The sequence below is a fragment of the Eufriesea mexicana genome, unplaced genomic scaffold (genome assembly GCF_001483705.2).
Source record: "Eufriesea mexicana isolate 0111107269 unplaced genomic scaffold, ASM148370v2 scaffold4786, whole genome shotgun sequence".
Classification (NCBI taxonomy): domain Eukaryota; kingdom Metazoa; phylum Arthropoda; class Insecta; order Hymenoptera; family Apidae; genus Eufriesea; species Eufriesea mexicana.
In genome coordinates this window covers 380,141-398,656 of record NW_016912807.1, presented here as the reverse complement: position 1 = coordinate 398,656, position 18,516 = coordinate 380,141, and the positions used below count along the sequence as shown (strand labels likewise).

Sequence of the window (18,516 nt, the reverse complement as noted above, 5' to 3'; positions counted from 1 at the left end):
CTTTTCGAGCCTTTGTTCGATACCTACATATACAACGACAGCCAGCCAACCAACCGCTTCTTCGTGCTTAACTCGTCATTTTTTAACGTGGATTCCTTTACGCGATGGAAACTACTGTATTTTCTAGCTTCTACACATTTATAAATACGTTTACGTTCCGATCAATGACGCTTTATGACTACGAATTATCCGATACGAATTCTAACCTCGTTAAGTATCCATAAATTACCTTGAGATATGTACGATCGACCAATTTCGACAGATAAATGGAGAAAAAAGTAACAGAAATCACGTTGCACAAACATGTGCGTTTTCTCGAAGTAAAAATCACACGTAAGAGAATTTGTTTCGCGCATTGTCCAAGGTTATGGCTGGCCCAGCTCTGAGATGACGTCATCGACGTGTCTCGTAGCCTGAAAACTTCAACGCTCCCCACTCGAAGCGAGTTCCGAAAGCCGATGATTACTCAACGTGTTCTTTACCAAATCAGACAACGCATTGTTACCGCGACCCGCACGACCAATCGTCGATCACGGTAGCCTATCGGCAGGCGTTCCAATCGCACATTCTCCAAGAATAATTGCGATCGTACTACCGGACCATCCCTATACACTATCGCCCCTTGCCAATGCTTGCCTTTCGTACATTTCATCTCGATACTCGTTTGAATCAACTTGTTATCATCGTTCATGTAGATGATCTCATTTCGGGTAAATATATCAGCAAAAACGTATATTCCAGGGGTGGTCAAACCATATTCCAAATGCCACATTCCATTCACTATTAAAAATAATCTATAATCACATTTTCTCCTAGAATAATATATTTCCTAGAATAACTCTATGAAAGTGGTTTATTCTACGTACTAAATACATAAAAAATGTGAAGTAACTTTTGTTATATCAGAGTTCCTTTTTGAAAAAAATCAGTTTCGATCAATTCTATCGAAAATTAGTAGAATACTGGAAATTTTCAAAATCAATTTCCTCCACAGCTTTCTCTAAGAATCAAAGCGTCCAAAATGACCACATGAGGCTCGCAAGCCGCAGTTTCAGTACCCCTGGCACATTCGTCGTGTCCTGTGCCTACAAAGATATGAATTTCATCGCAAAATCTTACTAACAAGATATATGACTTTCGATAGACATCACATACTTTGCTCATACCTAGGTTGGGCATGATGAACACACGAGCACATGCAGATATCGCACATAATTTCGCAGCATGTATGGTAACAGAGATGCAAAGAGAGAATTAAGGCGAAGCAAGGTCTTTGTAACAAGTGCACACACATGTGGGACTACCTTTACGTGCAAACACGCGATATTTTTTAAATCCACTCGATAGTAAAACTATTCGAATATCTCTTCTCCTTAACACGCTTCGTTCGAATACCTAACCTGTAAAACGAAAACGTTTGTCATCACAGATAAACAAAAGGTAGTGAACATGGAGCTACAGCTTATTAAAAACAATTCGGCAAAACAAAGGCAATACATTCACCGCAAAACTACATCCATCTCTGCCATATTGGAAATCCATAAAGATCCAAGGATCATACTTAAGCGGCCGAGCCATCAACTCAAAACGGTTTTGAAACTTCTCTAACACAAGGTAAGAGCTGGGGGAGTCCAAAAATATCGACTGACGCATCTTCGTGACGAATATTTTTTTTTTCTTCTTTTTTCTTTTTTATTAACCTTCGAGCGGTCTTTATTCTACTAAACTTCCTACGTTGGAATTCACAATTTTATTTCCGTTACCGTGTTCACAGTGTTAACCTATCTCAACCTATCGACTCCCTGCGTACGTCACGTGCAATGAAAGCCAAAATTTCGCGGGAGATTGCCTTTAGTAAACAACGCGAGCGATAAAATCGGTCAATATTTATTCCCAGAAAAGACACTGTTTTATCAAAATCGACATCGATCGGGTTGGTAAAAATACAGTATAAATGAGTCGCACTCCGTGTGACGATTGAAATGCCAAGTATAATAATAATCGAAAGTAAAACGGGCGACATCCTATGTGTGCTTCTACGGTCATGGAATTACGCGATTGTAGATGGGCCACTTCAGCCGTTAAGCCGGTTCATGCCATGCGTAAAAGTCACGAAATACATCACTAGAAAAATATAGATATAATCCCTATACAAATTAGGATTACTAAATACAGAGAGAAGAGAAGAAAGATAAAGTGGTACCACGAAAGTAATAAATTTCTTCGTAAAATTATCTAATATTCGCTTACGGGTAATAAAAATTATTTTTTTTAAATATACACGCATGTATTATAGTCAATAAACATAGTTATCTTCGTTATCGATAAAGTATAAAAATGAGCTTTGTACGAATGTCAGGGCTTAGGCGAATTTGAAATAAAATTAACACTGAAAAATTCAAAAAATTTCCAAATAATTTAGAATGCCTAAACAGGCTGACGTAAAATTATTTTCATTATACTCGTTATCAGCGAAAATCGTTTGTGCATATCGGAGCGTGCAAAAGTCAATTATCGCGAAACAATTTAAATGATTTCAAATGGAGCACAAGATAATCGTTACGCGTTCTTTTTCATATTTCCAGGTTAATCCAAACGGTATTACCTATATTCCTCCTTCTTAAGAATTAATGTAATCGTTAATATTGTTTTCCACACTTGATCAATTATTATAATATATAAAAGACACTTTTTGTAATTTTCAGAAAATTATAGTTGCATGACAAAAATTAAACGAAATTCTAAGGAACGATCGAGACGCAAAAAGCGTAGAAGAAAAAGCATTTGGTAAAAGCTACTTGACTAAGGTCGTACGATTTAGCTGTTTCACTGCCATCAAAACAAACAACTTTTTCATGACAACGTTTACGCATAGGTATGTATACCAATTATGTGAAATATTTCGTTATATTCTCACAGTACCTTAAATTCAATGTATATTTAATTCGATATTTTACGTAAACTAATCGAAAAACAATCACTTTTCAGATTATTGATTAACTGAAATGGGAGATTACAAAATCAAAGCAATCGTGAATCAACGGTAACGTTAAAAACCGGCAGGCGCGGAAAAATGATCAGCGAGTTACAGGATAGATTACCTAACAGACACGTCGTAACGTAATAACCGAGTTGTCGTTAAAGCTGACTGACGGTACGCGACAAAGATAATACATATGCATTCTTATTGCATTGGAAAACAAGCGTTTTCGAACGTGTGAAAAATACAATCGACACGATTTGTGCGAGAAAAATCGTCAGATTTGTGTATATTGAGTGCGAAAAAACGAAAAAAATTTTCGGGACATGCAATAACAAAGCACTCTTACGAACCCGAATTTGAACGTATAATCCATTGACGTAAATATCAATCCTACGGAACAAATTCTTCTCTTTTATAATTCTTCGAAACTAACCTATCTAACGAAACGTTAACATGTTCATTTCGAAACGATCAGAACCCTATTCGGTATTCGATTGACGGATTAACGGAAAAGCAGCAGGGAACGCGCGCGCAGCAACGTAAACAAAGCCACGAGATCGAACGAAAGGAAGAAAGAGGTTATGTGTCGACAGCACCTACCACATCGTACATCCAAGCATCCATGGTTGTCGTTTCTGTCCGAATGGTACAAGGACACTACGTTGTTATTTTCCTTTTATGCTTTTCCACGATGAAAAACGAAAATGACCGCAATGCCGAAGATCGAAACACTCATGAAGAACACGAATAAGCACACGCGCAAATATGTACACACTATCCCCCTCCCGCGACGTTGACGGCGCGACGAGTCGTACGCGACTGACGGCAATTCAGAGGATACGGTAATACACGAAGCCAACCAATCCTAACATCGGGCGCCACAAATCCGAGAAATATATATTTCTTATCCTAATTACCTTATCACTTTAAACTTAGCCGAATTTTCGAACAAAATATCGAATATCTCAAACAATCGATTGACTGACATTCAACCCTTTTTACCTCAATCTCGTATTAAAAACGACTTCTGTACAGATGAAACGAACATTACGAATATTTCTATGAAAATTATTCTATTATTATAGATGGCAGGTCCGACTCGTTCTGTCCGAGTCGCCAGATAAAAACCATAACAATAAGTTCTGTACCAATTATGTATAAAAGATAAAGTTTTTATCAGATCGAAACTTACACTATTTATAGAACATAAGCGAAATATTTCAGGAACATTTGGTTTAGATTACTTTCTTCAAAGTGTCCTATAAAAAACTGTTTGCAGACTTTGCGAAATCAGACAGTATTTATCGATGATAAAATCATCGACCACTCCAATCTAAAATATAACCGTTACCATATTATACAAATACAAATGAAACATTACCGTGGATATTATCATGGTCATGACCAATCGGTCATTAACTCTTAGATCTAAAGCTACTTTCAAACAAATCTTTCTACCTCTTAAACTTAACCTCTCTTCTAAACACATTGAAAGCCGAGTAAATCAGTACGTAAGAGAAAGATGTTAATGAATGCATCTATCGTACAATTCGGGAAGAATGCTACAATTTATAGAGGATGCGTACAAAGGGACGTAATGGGAATGCGTAAACGAAGAAACGGCACATGAAGTGACATTGCGTACACATACAAGCCAATTGAATTTTCAGACGAGTAGGTAGATCGATCGAGCCCCAAAACTCTCCCTTTACCCCCATGGTCGAAGCAGTCCGACGCTCGGCCTAAGTTGATACGTTACTGGCGTTATGCGTGCTACGTGTATATCGCGATGGAAGGGTGAGAATGGGTGGGAGGCGGGGGCGGTGGCTGTGGCTATGACGGTGCGGCGGTGACGGTGGCGGCAGTGGTGGCTGTAGCAGTAGTGGCGATGGTGTCGCGGCAATGGTGGTGGTACTGGAGGCGGCGGCTGCTTCGCCAGCGAGGAGGGGAAGGAAGGTAGCCGATGGCCTTGAACTTGACTGCCGCCGTTTTTGCGCACAGCCATCGCCCGCCCAAAACAGCCCACCAGCGTAGACTCTGGGATTTTCATTTGCCGTTAGCCACTTCCCCAAAAACCTGACCACCCACCGAATCTACCTTTTTACTCTTAACTTTTTAACTCCTTACACTGCAGCTCTATCTCATTAGACGAGATTTTCAAGGTTAATTAATTAGGTTAGGTACAGATACCGTCTTTCTGTTACATCCTATATTTTACTACTTTTCAGTATCTCAAGCCCGATGTAAACAAGTGAGGAACTAAGCCTAGAAAAAATTAAAATGTAAATAAAGAAGCACACATTGGATACTGAAACGGTAAATTAGGTTTTAATAATTTACCTCGCAAGAGTAATGAACTTATGCTTCTACCCATTACACCTATTGATGGTAATCGAAAACTGCATTTTGTGTTATCATAAAATTTGATAAAACTTGATAAAGAAGTACTTTATCTATGAATATATACTATATTTTTCTTTGTCAATACATACTCTTAAAAAGTATGTAAAAAGTAAAGTATTTATAAAAAATAGAAACTCAGTATTATAAAAGTAGAATATCTTTTTAGAATTACTTCTTTTAATCGAAATAGTAACATTAGAAGAAAATTAGATATACGTGAATCAAATAAAATAATTTTTCGTATTTGTATCAAACTTGTGTGCACTTTATGCTACAAACTATTGTCTGACGACTATTTATAAACAGACTATATGTACATAATAAGTATTATATAAGTACCATACACGTTGTGTTTTCGATATTTCCTGATACATTCGATGCGGAAACTCGTCGTGGTAATTAAAAGATTTGCATCAAATATATATTGAGCTACCAACTAACGTTTCAATGCATGGACTGTACAAGTGCGCGAAAATATATAGCTGGAATTATTGAAAACGTTAAAAGTATAGAAAGATATTTCTTTAGTAAAGGAAAATACGTGTATAAAAAGAACGCTAAAAAATTAGTTAAAGAATGGATATAATAGATGAAATCTGTGTCAATGAAAGTGATGAGTAAAAGTATAATCAAAATTGAGGTAGGTAGACTTGAAACTAACCGGATCGATATGGCACTCTCGCTTTCTCATGTTCTTAGTAATGTATCGTACTTATGATACTCTGCACAAATTTCGGCTCCTTTTCTAAATCAGTTATGAGTTATACTAATCTTTGTATATATGCAAAGTAAACTCGTGTATGTTTCAGAGTCGTTTCATAGTTAATTACCCTGTTCATAAATTCTTTTGTATAAATTTTGTAAGCATTCACAACCACACACTGAAAAATAAATTAATATTAATTACACGATAATAGTTTTTGTCTCAATCAATATCTTTTTGTAAGTTAATATTTTAAACAAATATAATCGTATATTACACATTGAATAAAACGCTATAAAAAACATTTATAGAGTTAACCTTTTATTTCTTCTCATACATAATTTAGCAACAACAAATTTTGTATAAAAGTTCATAAATAAAATGATTTGTTTAATTAATAACAATAATATGCTAAATTTAATGTAATATTACCTCCAAAAATAGAAGGTTAAGTAGTCGGTAATAAAGAAATTTTCGATTTCATCCGTCGGTATCATTTCAAATATCTAAATCAATATATCTACAATCATAATTATCTAATTTAATACTTATGTATGAAATTAAATATATATTTTTACTAACACTATAATGAAATAATTAACAGTACTGATTGTGAAATTTGATCTTTCATATTAATTACGTTTACATTAAAGAAGTTTTTATCTCATAAATATAAATATTTTTAAAGGTATCAATGTTCTCTAACACCAATACAGCATGATTAAAAAGTTGCATTAAATAATCATTTTCCTGAATATATATCTTTCAAATACACACACACACGCATACACGCACATATATATACATATATATATGTGCGTATATATAAATTTATGTGTGTATGTAGTTTCCAAATAATATTAGGTGTATTTACTATTGCAGCACACCAACACTCAACAAAAACCACATGCTCTTTAGTTTATAATATAATTCATCATGGTAAATATAACATATGTAAGTTTCCACTTAATCACAAAAATATTAATTCATATTTTATACCTAAAGAAAAATATTGTAATTGTATCACTACATTTTAGGACGCTGATTTAAAGACGATGAGAAGCACGATCGAGAAGCACGAAGGGCACCAAAGTCTTATTTATCATCACATGCTTAATTTCATAACTCTCGTTTTTTTGGACGAAAAAATCAAGGCCATAACAGCAATTGTGAAACCCGCACGGTTAATTTGAAGAATAGACAGAAAATTCAAAGGAAAACTTGTAGGGTCATAAATCATGTCACATATGTAATTGACCAACCAAAACAAATTTAAAAGTAAAATGCGAAACATGAAATAATCGTAAAAAATACAATACACATAACAAAATGTAAACGAATTTGTAACAAAGATGGCGGAACAAAATTTGGCAGATCGTTGATGCCTAATTATCTTTACTGTTTCAACAAAAATACATCAAAAAAATAATAGCAAATGTAACAAGTAATCCAACAACTTACCTCGGTACTCATATACGCTTTTGTATTTCCATCAGGGTTTAAATATTTTCAATCACAAGAAAAATATTGGAGCAATGGCCGATTCCACAACTCACGAGAAGCAGAAAACTCGATGGCTCCAATTGTTGTTCCAGTGGCGCCATCGTACGTTTACGACACAGACAAGAATTATAAATCCAAATACGACGAGTGCTAACCCCTAACGGAGAAATGGTGAACTCAAAATTCCATTATACTCATTTTTCACGTATCTACTCAAATAAGTTATAACATTATACAATATAAAGTAAACGCACAACATATTTAAAAGTTTAAAAAATTAAAAGAAAATACAAAATATACAAGAATTCTTTTTATTAACATCTTACTTTATATAATAAATGTAAATCTGCACTTTAGTAATCATACCTTACATTACAAGAACATATAAAAATAGGGATAAAGATATCAAGTTATTAGACTTTTGCAATCTCACAAGATACTTTGTTTGGATCCCATTTTCCATTATTTACTGGCCGTACATACAACTTAGCATAAGTATACTTTAGTAATCGCTCTGGATTCAAGACCAAACATTCATTCAATGATTTGCAATAATGTTTGATGTCAGAAGGTAAAATCAATACATGTGGCTGTCGTTCGAAACAAGCGTATTTTTTCCAAAGCGTTGTATCGAGATTTAAGCCCGAAAATGGAGGATATAAAGGATAAAATGTAGCTTGAGATAATATATGGTCGGCTAAACGACCAATCCGATCCATTCCAGATGTATTCCTAAAAAATATATTATTATAGTAAAATTCACGTTTCACTATTTCCATTATTTATTATAACAAAATTCCTAATATACATATCATTAAATGCAACTGCACTTACGACACTTCTTTTTGTCCAAGATGCCTTAGTGCATCAACTGACGTTATTCCTATGTGTAAACCATCTACGTTTATTATGCAAGGGTCTGGCATACAATATAGATTTGTCACATTTGGTCCTAGCTTATTTATATTTATCATAAATTCCGGAGTCGGAAAAACTGCATCGTGATAAACATCTCGATTAGATGGTACCAATACAATGCGTGTAGATTTTCTAAATAATAAAAGCATGTTAACAATTTATAAATACATTCATATAATACTGTTAATTAATAATATACCTTTGCAAATATTGTAGAATCTTCGCCAAAATTTTATCAAAAAAGTCTTGATAAGTATCTTTTAAGGTATTCTTTTTAATTTCTGCATGTGTATATTCAACGAAAGGGCCAATTAATATTAATATATTAGGTTCCTCTTCTACAATACATTCCATCAGATCCCATAACGGTTGATAATTTAAATTATCAGAAGGTGTAAATGGGCCAACAGCAATGTAAATTTTAATATCTTTCGTTAATTTTGGTGTATCGAATAATGGTGCATATCCCTTAGCAAACAATTCTTTCGCTATTAGAGCATCTCCAGCGGTATTAATACCCTCCACCGCAAGTATTTGACCGGGAAACACTGAATAATGCTTAATTCCACTAAGATCCAAACGGATAATAGGAGCATTATTTTCGCCTTTGCATCTTTTAGAACCCTCCAACATTACAATTTTATTACCAGTAGATTTATTGGATGTTATAGATATTCTACCCCATGTTCTGAATGGTATTTGACTCATAGGCATTACATTTCTCACATAACGTATATTAGAATTACTGGGGCCCATTTCGTTCCAAATATGGCACAGTCGCTCACCAAAACTTACACAACGGCTGCTAAGAACGGCCCCTTGTTTGGAAAGCATCTCGTACATGTATGTAACATCCTTAGGTACATGGGGATTATCGGCCTTAACGATCGACACTTCGTACTCGTCTTGTTTCTTCCAATTCTGAACATCTGGGCCAAAAGACAAAAGTACTTTACCCCTAACAGTTGTACTTGGCGCTCGAATAGGTGTATTTCTATAAAAATAATCGTAACTTGCTAATTCTAACATCAGATTACATAAACATACAAGTATAAATAATTAAATACTGTGCTTACGGTTTTGACGTATAAGTTGACGGTGTAAACGTATGGTCTACTGCCCGTAATTTATTGTCATTTCCTGTCTCTGCTGCTGGACTTCTTGCTCTTTTAATTTGCTTAAAAAGAGGACAAAATAAAATTCTATACAATAATACAATGTTAATAGAACAAGTTTTATCGAGTCTTAAAACTACGCTTGCACATACTTCGTACATACAATATTCCAAGAGCAAAACAAACCACCGTAGACGAGTATGTATCTAGTCACGGTGGAAAATCAAAACGTGCACCACATTCATACTCGCCTATGGAATTATCTGTTTTACATCATCCTTCGCTATATGAATAAGCAAAGTTTATAACAGATAATACATTTCTCAAGTAACATAATGGCGCGTCGATATGAAAAAATTGTTTCATAATTTCTAAATAAAGCTGTGATGTTTGAACCTGAACGTGCTTAATGAGTATGGATCTAGTCACAATTTGATCTTCTGTGCACTAGACCTTCACTCATTTGGCAAATTCGGAGAATTTTCTCGTGATCTTCTCTTTCTCTGTCCTCTTCTCTTTATCTGCCCTCTTCTCCTCATTGCATCATGCAACGTCGTACGCTCTAAACTATCATTATCGATATTTAGAAAGTAAATTGTTACAATTGTGGAAGAAATTACAGATAAACCTAGAAAGAACGCAATAAACAGTTATTTTAAACTGATAACGTTGGCAAACGTTACAATGACAAAAACTATGTAGTTATGGCACAGGCTGCTGCGTTCGGGAATCAACATAACGAGGAGGGTTAATTGTTATTAACCTGACCATTCTTAGCACTCGATTACATATTGTTTCGATCAAGTTCAAATTATTTCTTCGCGTTTAATACTTTTACATTCGATTAAAATTTCCTTTCCCTCGTGGTAACCGATTAATTTATCAAGGTATTTTTAACTTCTCAGAAATAATCCATTCTTTTGATCGATCTATGTGTTTGCTACCAGTTATAAAATTTCTCTGAAAAATAAATCAAAAGACAAAATTTATAGCCGCAAAATGATATGTTAATGTATGTAATATTCGGTTAAATACGAAGAAAAGACGCGGACAGGGAATTTATTTGAACGATACTTGCTGTACCAGATCATGTAAAACTTTGGGTCGATCACCGAGCTGTCCTCTTTCCCCCTCTTTTCTGATGAATACACATAGAGTCAGGAGACTATTTCTCCTTCTACCCCTCTCACCACGAACTATCCGCCCCTGGCAATCTTTCGCCCCACTATTCACAGATATACCGTGGGAAATAACGTGGAGCTTTTACTAGATACAGTTGTAGCATACCAGAAGAACAGTTGGTATTTCATTCACTTTTCAACGCAGATACCAAAATGTACAACTTTTTCCTTATTCATAAATAGTACGAATTTCTTGCTTATTTCGTACATGTAAGAAATGAACGTCAAAGAGCTAGAAATTGGAGCAAAGAGAGGAAGGAGATCAGTTGGTCTGTCAGTTGTTGGTCAATTGTACTTAATTGATACATGTAAGCAACTCCCTAAGGAACCGATCTCTCAACGAAGTATCATTTAAGAAAGCTAAAATTTTGTTATAATTTACGCGCATTTGATGTTATAAGCAAATTAATTGCGTAGTTATATAAATTCCGTAGTACGTGATTACACGAGATAAAATATTTCGCGCATTAGACGAAACAAAGTAAGTTATTCCGCGATAAAAACGAAATATAGAATTTCAAATAGTTATATGTTACGTTAAACAGCTAACACGTATAAACGCACACGTGGGCGCGTATGAATCTATATAGAAATATTATATACATGTGTATGCATACACAGAGAGAATATTGGTGGAGAAAGTACATATAATTCGAAGATAAGAAATACAAAACTAAAAGTGTAGTGCATATAATACCTTTAGTTAATAATCAGGTAAATTATTTTTCTGTAAAATATTTAAGAAATATCGAAAACACTCGAAAGAAATGAGTAGATCGAAAGAAGCATAGGATTTAGTTGAAGCAACAGGTTGTAGCGACGCGACGCTCAGAACTCGCAACGAACGAACGAACGGTCGACGACATTCGCGTGTACGCACACAATTGCAATCGATCTTTTTTCTCTTTCTCATACACAGTACTATTTTTATTACATACAGTGTATATGCATGCGTGAGTATCAATGTGAATAAGGTTATCCGTAAACCTTCTTAATGTTAGCAAATACATTTATCACGTATTTCTTTTAACAACATCTGATGATAAATTTAATGTAAATAAGTAACCTTTGCACATATAGGAGCAACATTTCAACCTCTCTGTAGTCAATCTGGCACGTTTTCGTAATAAAAATAGAACTGTATTATATGAAATGATGGAAAAAGTAAAAAAAATTGAATGAACAATAGTAGAAATGGCAGCAACAATAGTAATAGCAATAGCAACAGGTTATTATAACATAGAACGTTATATGATTGGCGGAATGACTTTCGAGTATGAAATTCACTCAAACCGAATTCCATAATGGCTGACGCTTTACTCGACTATTTCAACATGTAATACACATTGTACACTCCCTCATATAATACTATTCTGCACTAATTCTTTGTTACTTCACAACTAAATTTACACAATTTAGAAATTACGTATAGCTTGTAAAATTCACTATCGGCCGGCAAATCACTGAATAATACACTCCGATTCCGCGTGACTCGCTGACAGACAAGCGGTAGCGTCTCGATTCGACGCCATCGAGATATTTGATCGTATCTAATAATATTTAAAAAACTACGGACTATAATTCCTTCGTACACAAACAAAACAATTACCCGCCAAATTGTTATTTATAAATTTCAATACAACTTGAAAAATAAAACATAGAAATGCACGAAAGATATAACGCTTTGTTCGGAAATTCTGTAAGCGCGCGCGCACGCGCGCATCAGGATGATAATGGAGTCTGGGTCCTTGAAAACTGAAATCGTACCCTTTGAAGAAATCTGGTCAGCTCTCTTAGATGGAAGGAGAATCCCTCTCTATACGATACGAGAAAGCACACTGTCCTTTTTCTACCAATAAGAATGAATCCAGCATTCCCCTCCATGGAAGCGTGTCCTTTGTGGGAGACTGGGAAAAAAAGGAGGGGGGATAATGGCGGCGATCTACCTGGACGATTTTTGTGGCGGGAATTACGGTGCTTCAACAAGATCCTACAACAGCGCTACAGGACAAGAAACCACCTGCTAGGAAATAGCATCGAAAATTTCACTAGTATTGTTAACATCAATGTTGAACATCAATATCATTCAACATCAACAGTAAGCGTAATGTAAACACAGTATTTGTAAATATTGTAATACATATTAACAATAATATTACAATATCATAAAATTTTCCTTTTCTCATAATAAAAGATATATTACTTGTAAAAGAACAAATTTCTTTTTATGAAATTTAATTACTATATAATTATATTAAATAAAGTTAAACACAGGTGAAATACTTTCAATACATATTTTCGGCTTGAGTCAAATAATTTGGAATTTAATAACAACGAATTGCAAAATAGCTTCACTTCAAAAAAAATTCATAAGCAATTATTAAAATTCTATTTTAATAATTGTGACAATCAATTTCCCACTTTAAACAATAAATAATTTTAATTACAGAGAAATAAGAACAATGGAATATCGTTAAAACTATATTTCTTATAAATTAAAAATTATGTATAATATATTATATGTATTTATTAATGTAAAATTATAAATTATAAATTGAAAATCATAAATTATAAATTGAATATTATGTTAATAAAAGTAACATAAATGTTGAAATTTATCTATCTCGTATAACTTTATTAAGTATAATTCCGAACGTACTATGAAGAATAAGATTCTCAGGTAGAAGCCTTACGTCATTGCTACTATAGACCATAGATCGACCATAAAGAATGTGAGACAGTGTTGCCAAAGCGACGTAAATCATTGTATTGCCAAGGTTGAAGTTCAATATCAAATATACCTTTTGGGCATAACATACTAATATTTTAATTACAACATTTTTTAAATATTTATTATGTGTTTTACTGTATTAAAATTGTTCAATATTTTGTCCAATATATTATACAAAGCATAACTTTGTAATCATATTCACACGTATATTTAATAATATTACGTTTTAAAATTACTAATTTAAAAAATTAAGTTCATCTTATATATCACTTTCATAATTAAAATCTGTTATCATAAATATTAATTTCCTTTTAAAATAACAGTATAAAACATAAATTTTTGAACTAAATGTGTTCATTACGCAATAATATATATAGAAATATTTTAAGATATAATAAAATAAAATAACTGTAGGACGTATATAAAAAACTTGCAACAAAATTTGATTGTACGTAATAATTTTAGATATTCAACTTATGAAGACTAGTTTGATAATCTGGCAACAATGTTGGGAAACCATTACAGGGGTAGAGACCTTCCCTCTTGAAAGAAAGAATAAGATTGGGCATCTTTTGAAATTAAAATAGCCCGCTCAAAATTTAATAATGGACACACTTTGACGAAAAATGGAGAAACTTAATTTCAATCCATAAAATGTAAAATACATGTTTAAAAATAATTATTAATGATACATATTAAAATATATTTTCATTCTCTTTTTAACTATATGTTATTTGTTGACAAACATTTCTAATGTACAAAAATATTTGTTAAGAATAAGTACTAAAATATATATTATTACATTGTTAAAGTATCATATCTACTAACAATTACTAAAATGAAATATTAAAGTCAAAACTAAAATATTAAAATAAAAACTTACATACAACGTGGAAGATTCTCCAGTGCTGTATATATCCAAAACATCATTACTATAATTATATACACATATATGTAAGGATAACATTACACGAATATTCATATAACACAAATAACGTGAATACAAAAACATAAGAAGATTGAACATTTGCTACATTTGGTGTCAAATACACCTATAAAAGGATACGTAATTTCTTCTTTAGATTCTACATCAATAGTTATATTTGACACTGCTCGTGTAGGAATTTCTAAAGAACACGTATTATTTTTCCTTAATTCTTCCCTTTCAAATTTAATAAGATCATTTATTGTTGGATCAATATTCAATGAATGTGGAATTGCATATGCTATCCACATTTCCACAAATGTATCTTCATCTAAATTATAGGCATGACAAATCTGAATACCTAATTAAAAAAATTCTTTAAAAATGTATTATATTATATAAATAATATATATTATAAAAATAAATGCAAATATTAAAAATCTTATACAAAATTCAAACATTTCAATGATATAGGGTAAATATTAATATTAATATTCTTATACAAAATTCAAACATTTCAATGATATAGGGTAAATATTCAAAAATTATTAACATTAGATTTATCAAGACTTTATGTTATATATTTATAAAAATATGTATAACACTGTGAGTAAATAGCACGATCATTAAATATGGAATGTATATTTAAAAAGTTAAGATTTGTTTTCAATTAAATACTGTTTTTAATCAACAATCAATTAGAAAATTCGTATAGGTTAGGAACTATTTGTCTTAAATTATAAAATAATAAGTAACTTACATTTATCAATCACAAATTTATCGGAAACATCACAACCTAAATTCGAAAAGCACAAAATTAACGATTCTTCTGACACCATTTTACTACATCAACTATTTATTTTACTACACAACTTCTTCAGGTTTTTCCCGCCAATTTGGTAAATCAATATACATGCGCAATGCCTTCGTTGTAAACTATACTTTCATATCTCATATAGAAAATACTTCATGTATTCAAGTATACTAAATCTTGTAACCAGAATCGTAGCGCACTCTATAGGAATCTTTGTCAAAAAATATAATACACTGATATTTAATTTTTATGAAATATAAAGTAAAATAATAGAAAAAGTTTATGTTGTTTCTGTAATCTTGCGAATGTATTTCACTTTAGGATTATCCACATATACATACATAAAAATTATAGCATACATAATAAAAAAAATAATTTTCTGCCAATGTTTTTATCAAATAGTTAATTATTTTCGAGTATAAAGTGTTGTTTATCTTTTTCTAAAATTTCGATTAGAATTTGTGAATAGTCTTCAGAAGGAAATCTTTCTATCCAAGATTGAATTAATCCAACAAAAGTGGGTTTATAGTTTTTTAGTTGTACTTCACTTTCATTTTCATCTTCACCTGAATCCATGATAAATAGATTAATATGTCTGCAAGACATCACAATACATACATATAACTACATAAATACAAACCATCTATAAATGTATTAGATTGTACAAATATTTTCCGAGGTTCTTTGTGAGCTAAAACTATGTCTCTCCAGCGTGCCCATGGATATGGTCCTTCTTCTGGTACTTCACTATATTCTTCATACATTTTCCTAGCTGCTTCAATATCACCTGTACTTTTGTAAATTTGTAATTTTGTTAAAAATGCTCCAATTGCTTTTTTACCAACTGTTAAAATTTTACTTCTATCAACAGTTAATAATAAATTCTCTCCACCATCAACTTCTGTAATATTAACAAAATCATCACCAGCTTCCAAACAAACTCTAAGTAAAACATATCTTGCTTGAGAATGAGCTTGCAGCCACTTCTTAGTTGATGGTTGATACATTTCTAAAGCTCTTGCACAACCAGTCCATAAAAGACATAACCAATTCACATACATGATATTATCTGCCTCAGAACCCTCATGTCCAAATATACTCAATACATCTCTTTCTAAAGATAAATATAATCCTACTGCTTCTGCTCTGCATTCTTCATAAGAAGATCCCAGTGGACCAAATTTCGAATCATATGTCTCACCAGGTAAAAAATATTTATCTATTAATTCTCCAGTAATAGGATTTTTTACTTCTCCCATATTAAAATTATATGAACCTGTCTCTGATTGCATCAATAGTTTACCTGTTCCATGACCAAGAAGTTCATGTAATCCAACTTGCACTTCAAAACTAGCTACTCTGTAAGTATTCATCAATGTTTGATCTTGTTCAGATAAAAATGGCATTACATCTAATTTTGTTGACTCCCTTGCAGGAATTACATTACCCAAACAAACATTTTTAAAGCCTTCTGATTGCCTAATTTCATCATAATTTGGAATATTTATACCTGAAGGAATTCCAGAGCCTGAAAATGTTAGAACATCTAATGATGTAAAATCAGGCTTTAAAAATTCATCTTTTTCAAAGTCTTTACCCCAGGGAAGTTTTGGTATAAATTTTTCTGCATTACTCACTAATGTAGCAAATTTTTTTGACATTTCTCTATTTACCATTGCTACAAACCCTTCAAATTCCCCTCTTTGGCCTGCTGGGTCTCTATAGGTTTCAATAAAACCAATATAAGTTTCTATAATTGGTCCTTTATCCTTAATCCAAAAACGAGAACCATCTTTATGATCTTGTAAAGATCCTGTTTTAAAATGTTCTATATATTTATCTAACATATTTCTTTCAGTTTCATTTGCTGCATATTCTTTTGCTTTTTGAAGATTAGAAACGACTGGAATCAAAAGTTTGCTATAATCTCCTCTTGTAATTTTAAACTTTGCATTTTTATATACTTCTTCTGGCAATGTAATATCAGAATCATTATTGGTTTCTACAGAAGCTAATCTAATTTCATACACATTCATATTTCCTGAAGCTTTAGAATCATTTTGTTCCTTCACTGTTTTAAAACATCTTGTATTATAAGATTCTAACCCTTTACTTTGCATAAAATCATTAATTAATTCTGCATCTTTATCTGTACAATTAGCTGAAAAATAAGTTGTAATCCCCTTCTCACCCAAACCCAAAGATTTAAATTTTCCTGTTATAGAATATATTACATTTTGGATTTTATTCCAAATTTCCTCAATCTCTTTGGGTTTATCTTGATATGCCTTTGAAACTTTTACTATAGCTTCAAATTTATCCTTATGCAAGTTAGGAATTATTTTACTATCACCAAAAGATTTATAATTACCACCATTTGCAAAAATTCCACAAGAATATACTAAAAATGCCTAAAAGTGTAAAATATTTGAAAATTAACATTATAAACACTGTTTATAATAACTAAAAGTGCTATTTGATATATTCAACTTACTGTAAACTCATCTTCGCTAATACCATCAATAAATGCAGATGTTTTTAATTTAACTATTGATTCATTTAAGAAAATTTTATGTAAAAGAGCAAATATTAATGGTGATTCTGGAGAAGTTTGTACAAAAACAATAAGTCCTCCATTCCATGAAGCTTGACTTAGATAATGAGCATATAATTTTTCAGTTTTTGTTAAAGCGTTAAATGCAGTATTACATTCTAAAGAAATTACTGGTTGATTATTTGGTAAAGTAAATAACGAAATATCTTCACTCATTTTCGTAGATAATACTCTCACACTGAAATACAAAGTAATTTCCTTAATAGATTTATTGATTCTACTACAAATTTTGTACATAAATTTGTATTTACATATAAATAATATATCACTATTTAATTAATAAATTTAAAAGACTTTTTATAATTATGATGTACTATAAGATATATTAAAAAATAAGCAAGATTGAAGTTAAAATTTAGATTGTTTTATACATATGTTTTATATATACATGTATATACTATGCAAATTTATGACATATCATATGACGTATAACCCACCTTGAAACAAAATTGTTTCTCGAACGCTTAATTTTCCTATCCGCGCTCAAAATTATAGACCCAAAACTCCTTTTAACACTAATTTTAAATGGAGAAAACCGTACAAAATATTGAAACACAGTTTTCGGAACGAACTTCTGTAGACAAAATGGCGACATGTATGATATACTTTGTAGTGCAGTTTGAACA

At 32.1% G+C, this 18,516-nt stretch overlaps 3 protein-coding genes and 1 long non-coding RNA gene across 4 annotated transcripts in view; 1 reads left to right on the top strand and 3 right to left on the bottom strand.

Annotated features, from left to right (window-relative positions):
• Positions 1–3,826, bottom strand: part of ERR (estrogen-related receptor) — a 10,639-nt gene extending 6,813 nt beyond the window's left edge. The window contains exon 1 of the mRNA XM_017905862.1: positions 3,584–3,826. Coding sequence (XP_017761351.1) covers positions 3,584–3,607 — 24 coding nt within the window. The 5' untranslated portion in view covers positions 3,608–3,826. The remainder of the gene's footprint in view (positions 1–3,583) is intronic.
• A 2,003-nt stretch (positions 3,827–5,829) lies between these two features.
• On the top strand, positions 5,830–7,334 carry LOC108551634 (uncharacterized). Its single transcript, XR_001890495.1, has 3 exons — positions 5,830–6,026; positions 6,972–7,043; positions 7,127–7,334. It is a non-coding gene; the product is annotated as an uncharacterized LOC108551634 (long non-coding RNA).
• Positions 7,335–8,005: 671 nt separating this feature from the next.
• On the bottom strand, positions 8,006–15,301 carry DNApol-alpha73 (DNA polymerase alpha subunit B). The gene is made up of 7 exons (XM_017905853.1): positions 15,223–15,301; positions 14,604–14,823; positions 14,421–14,469; positions 9,587–9,687; positions 8,710–9,504; positions 8,427–8,642; positions 8,006–8,324 (listed from the first exon to the last, which is right to left on the bottom strand). The coding sequence occupies exons 1-7, from the start codon at positions 15,299–15,301 to the stop codon at positions 8,006–8,008; spliced, it is 1,779 nt and encodes a 592-aa protein (XP_017761342.1).
• Positions 15,302–15,669: 368 nt separating this feature from the next.
• On the bottom strand, positions 15,670–18,487 carry DppIII (dipeptidyl peptidase 3). The gene is made up of 4 exons (XM_017905873.1): positions 18,328–18,487; positions 17,771–18,068; positions 15,917–17,687; positions 15,670–15,842 (listed from the first exon to the last, which is right to left on the bottom strand). The coding sequence occupies exons 1-4, from the start codon at positions 18,483–18,485 to the stop codon at positions 15,679–15,681; spliced, it is 2,391 nt and encodes a 796-aa protein (XP_017761362.1). The 5' UTR covers positions 18,486–18,487; the 3' UTR covers positions 15,670–15,678.
• Positions 18,488–18,516: the final 29 nt, after the last annotated feature.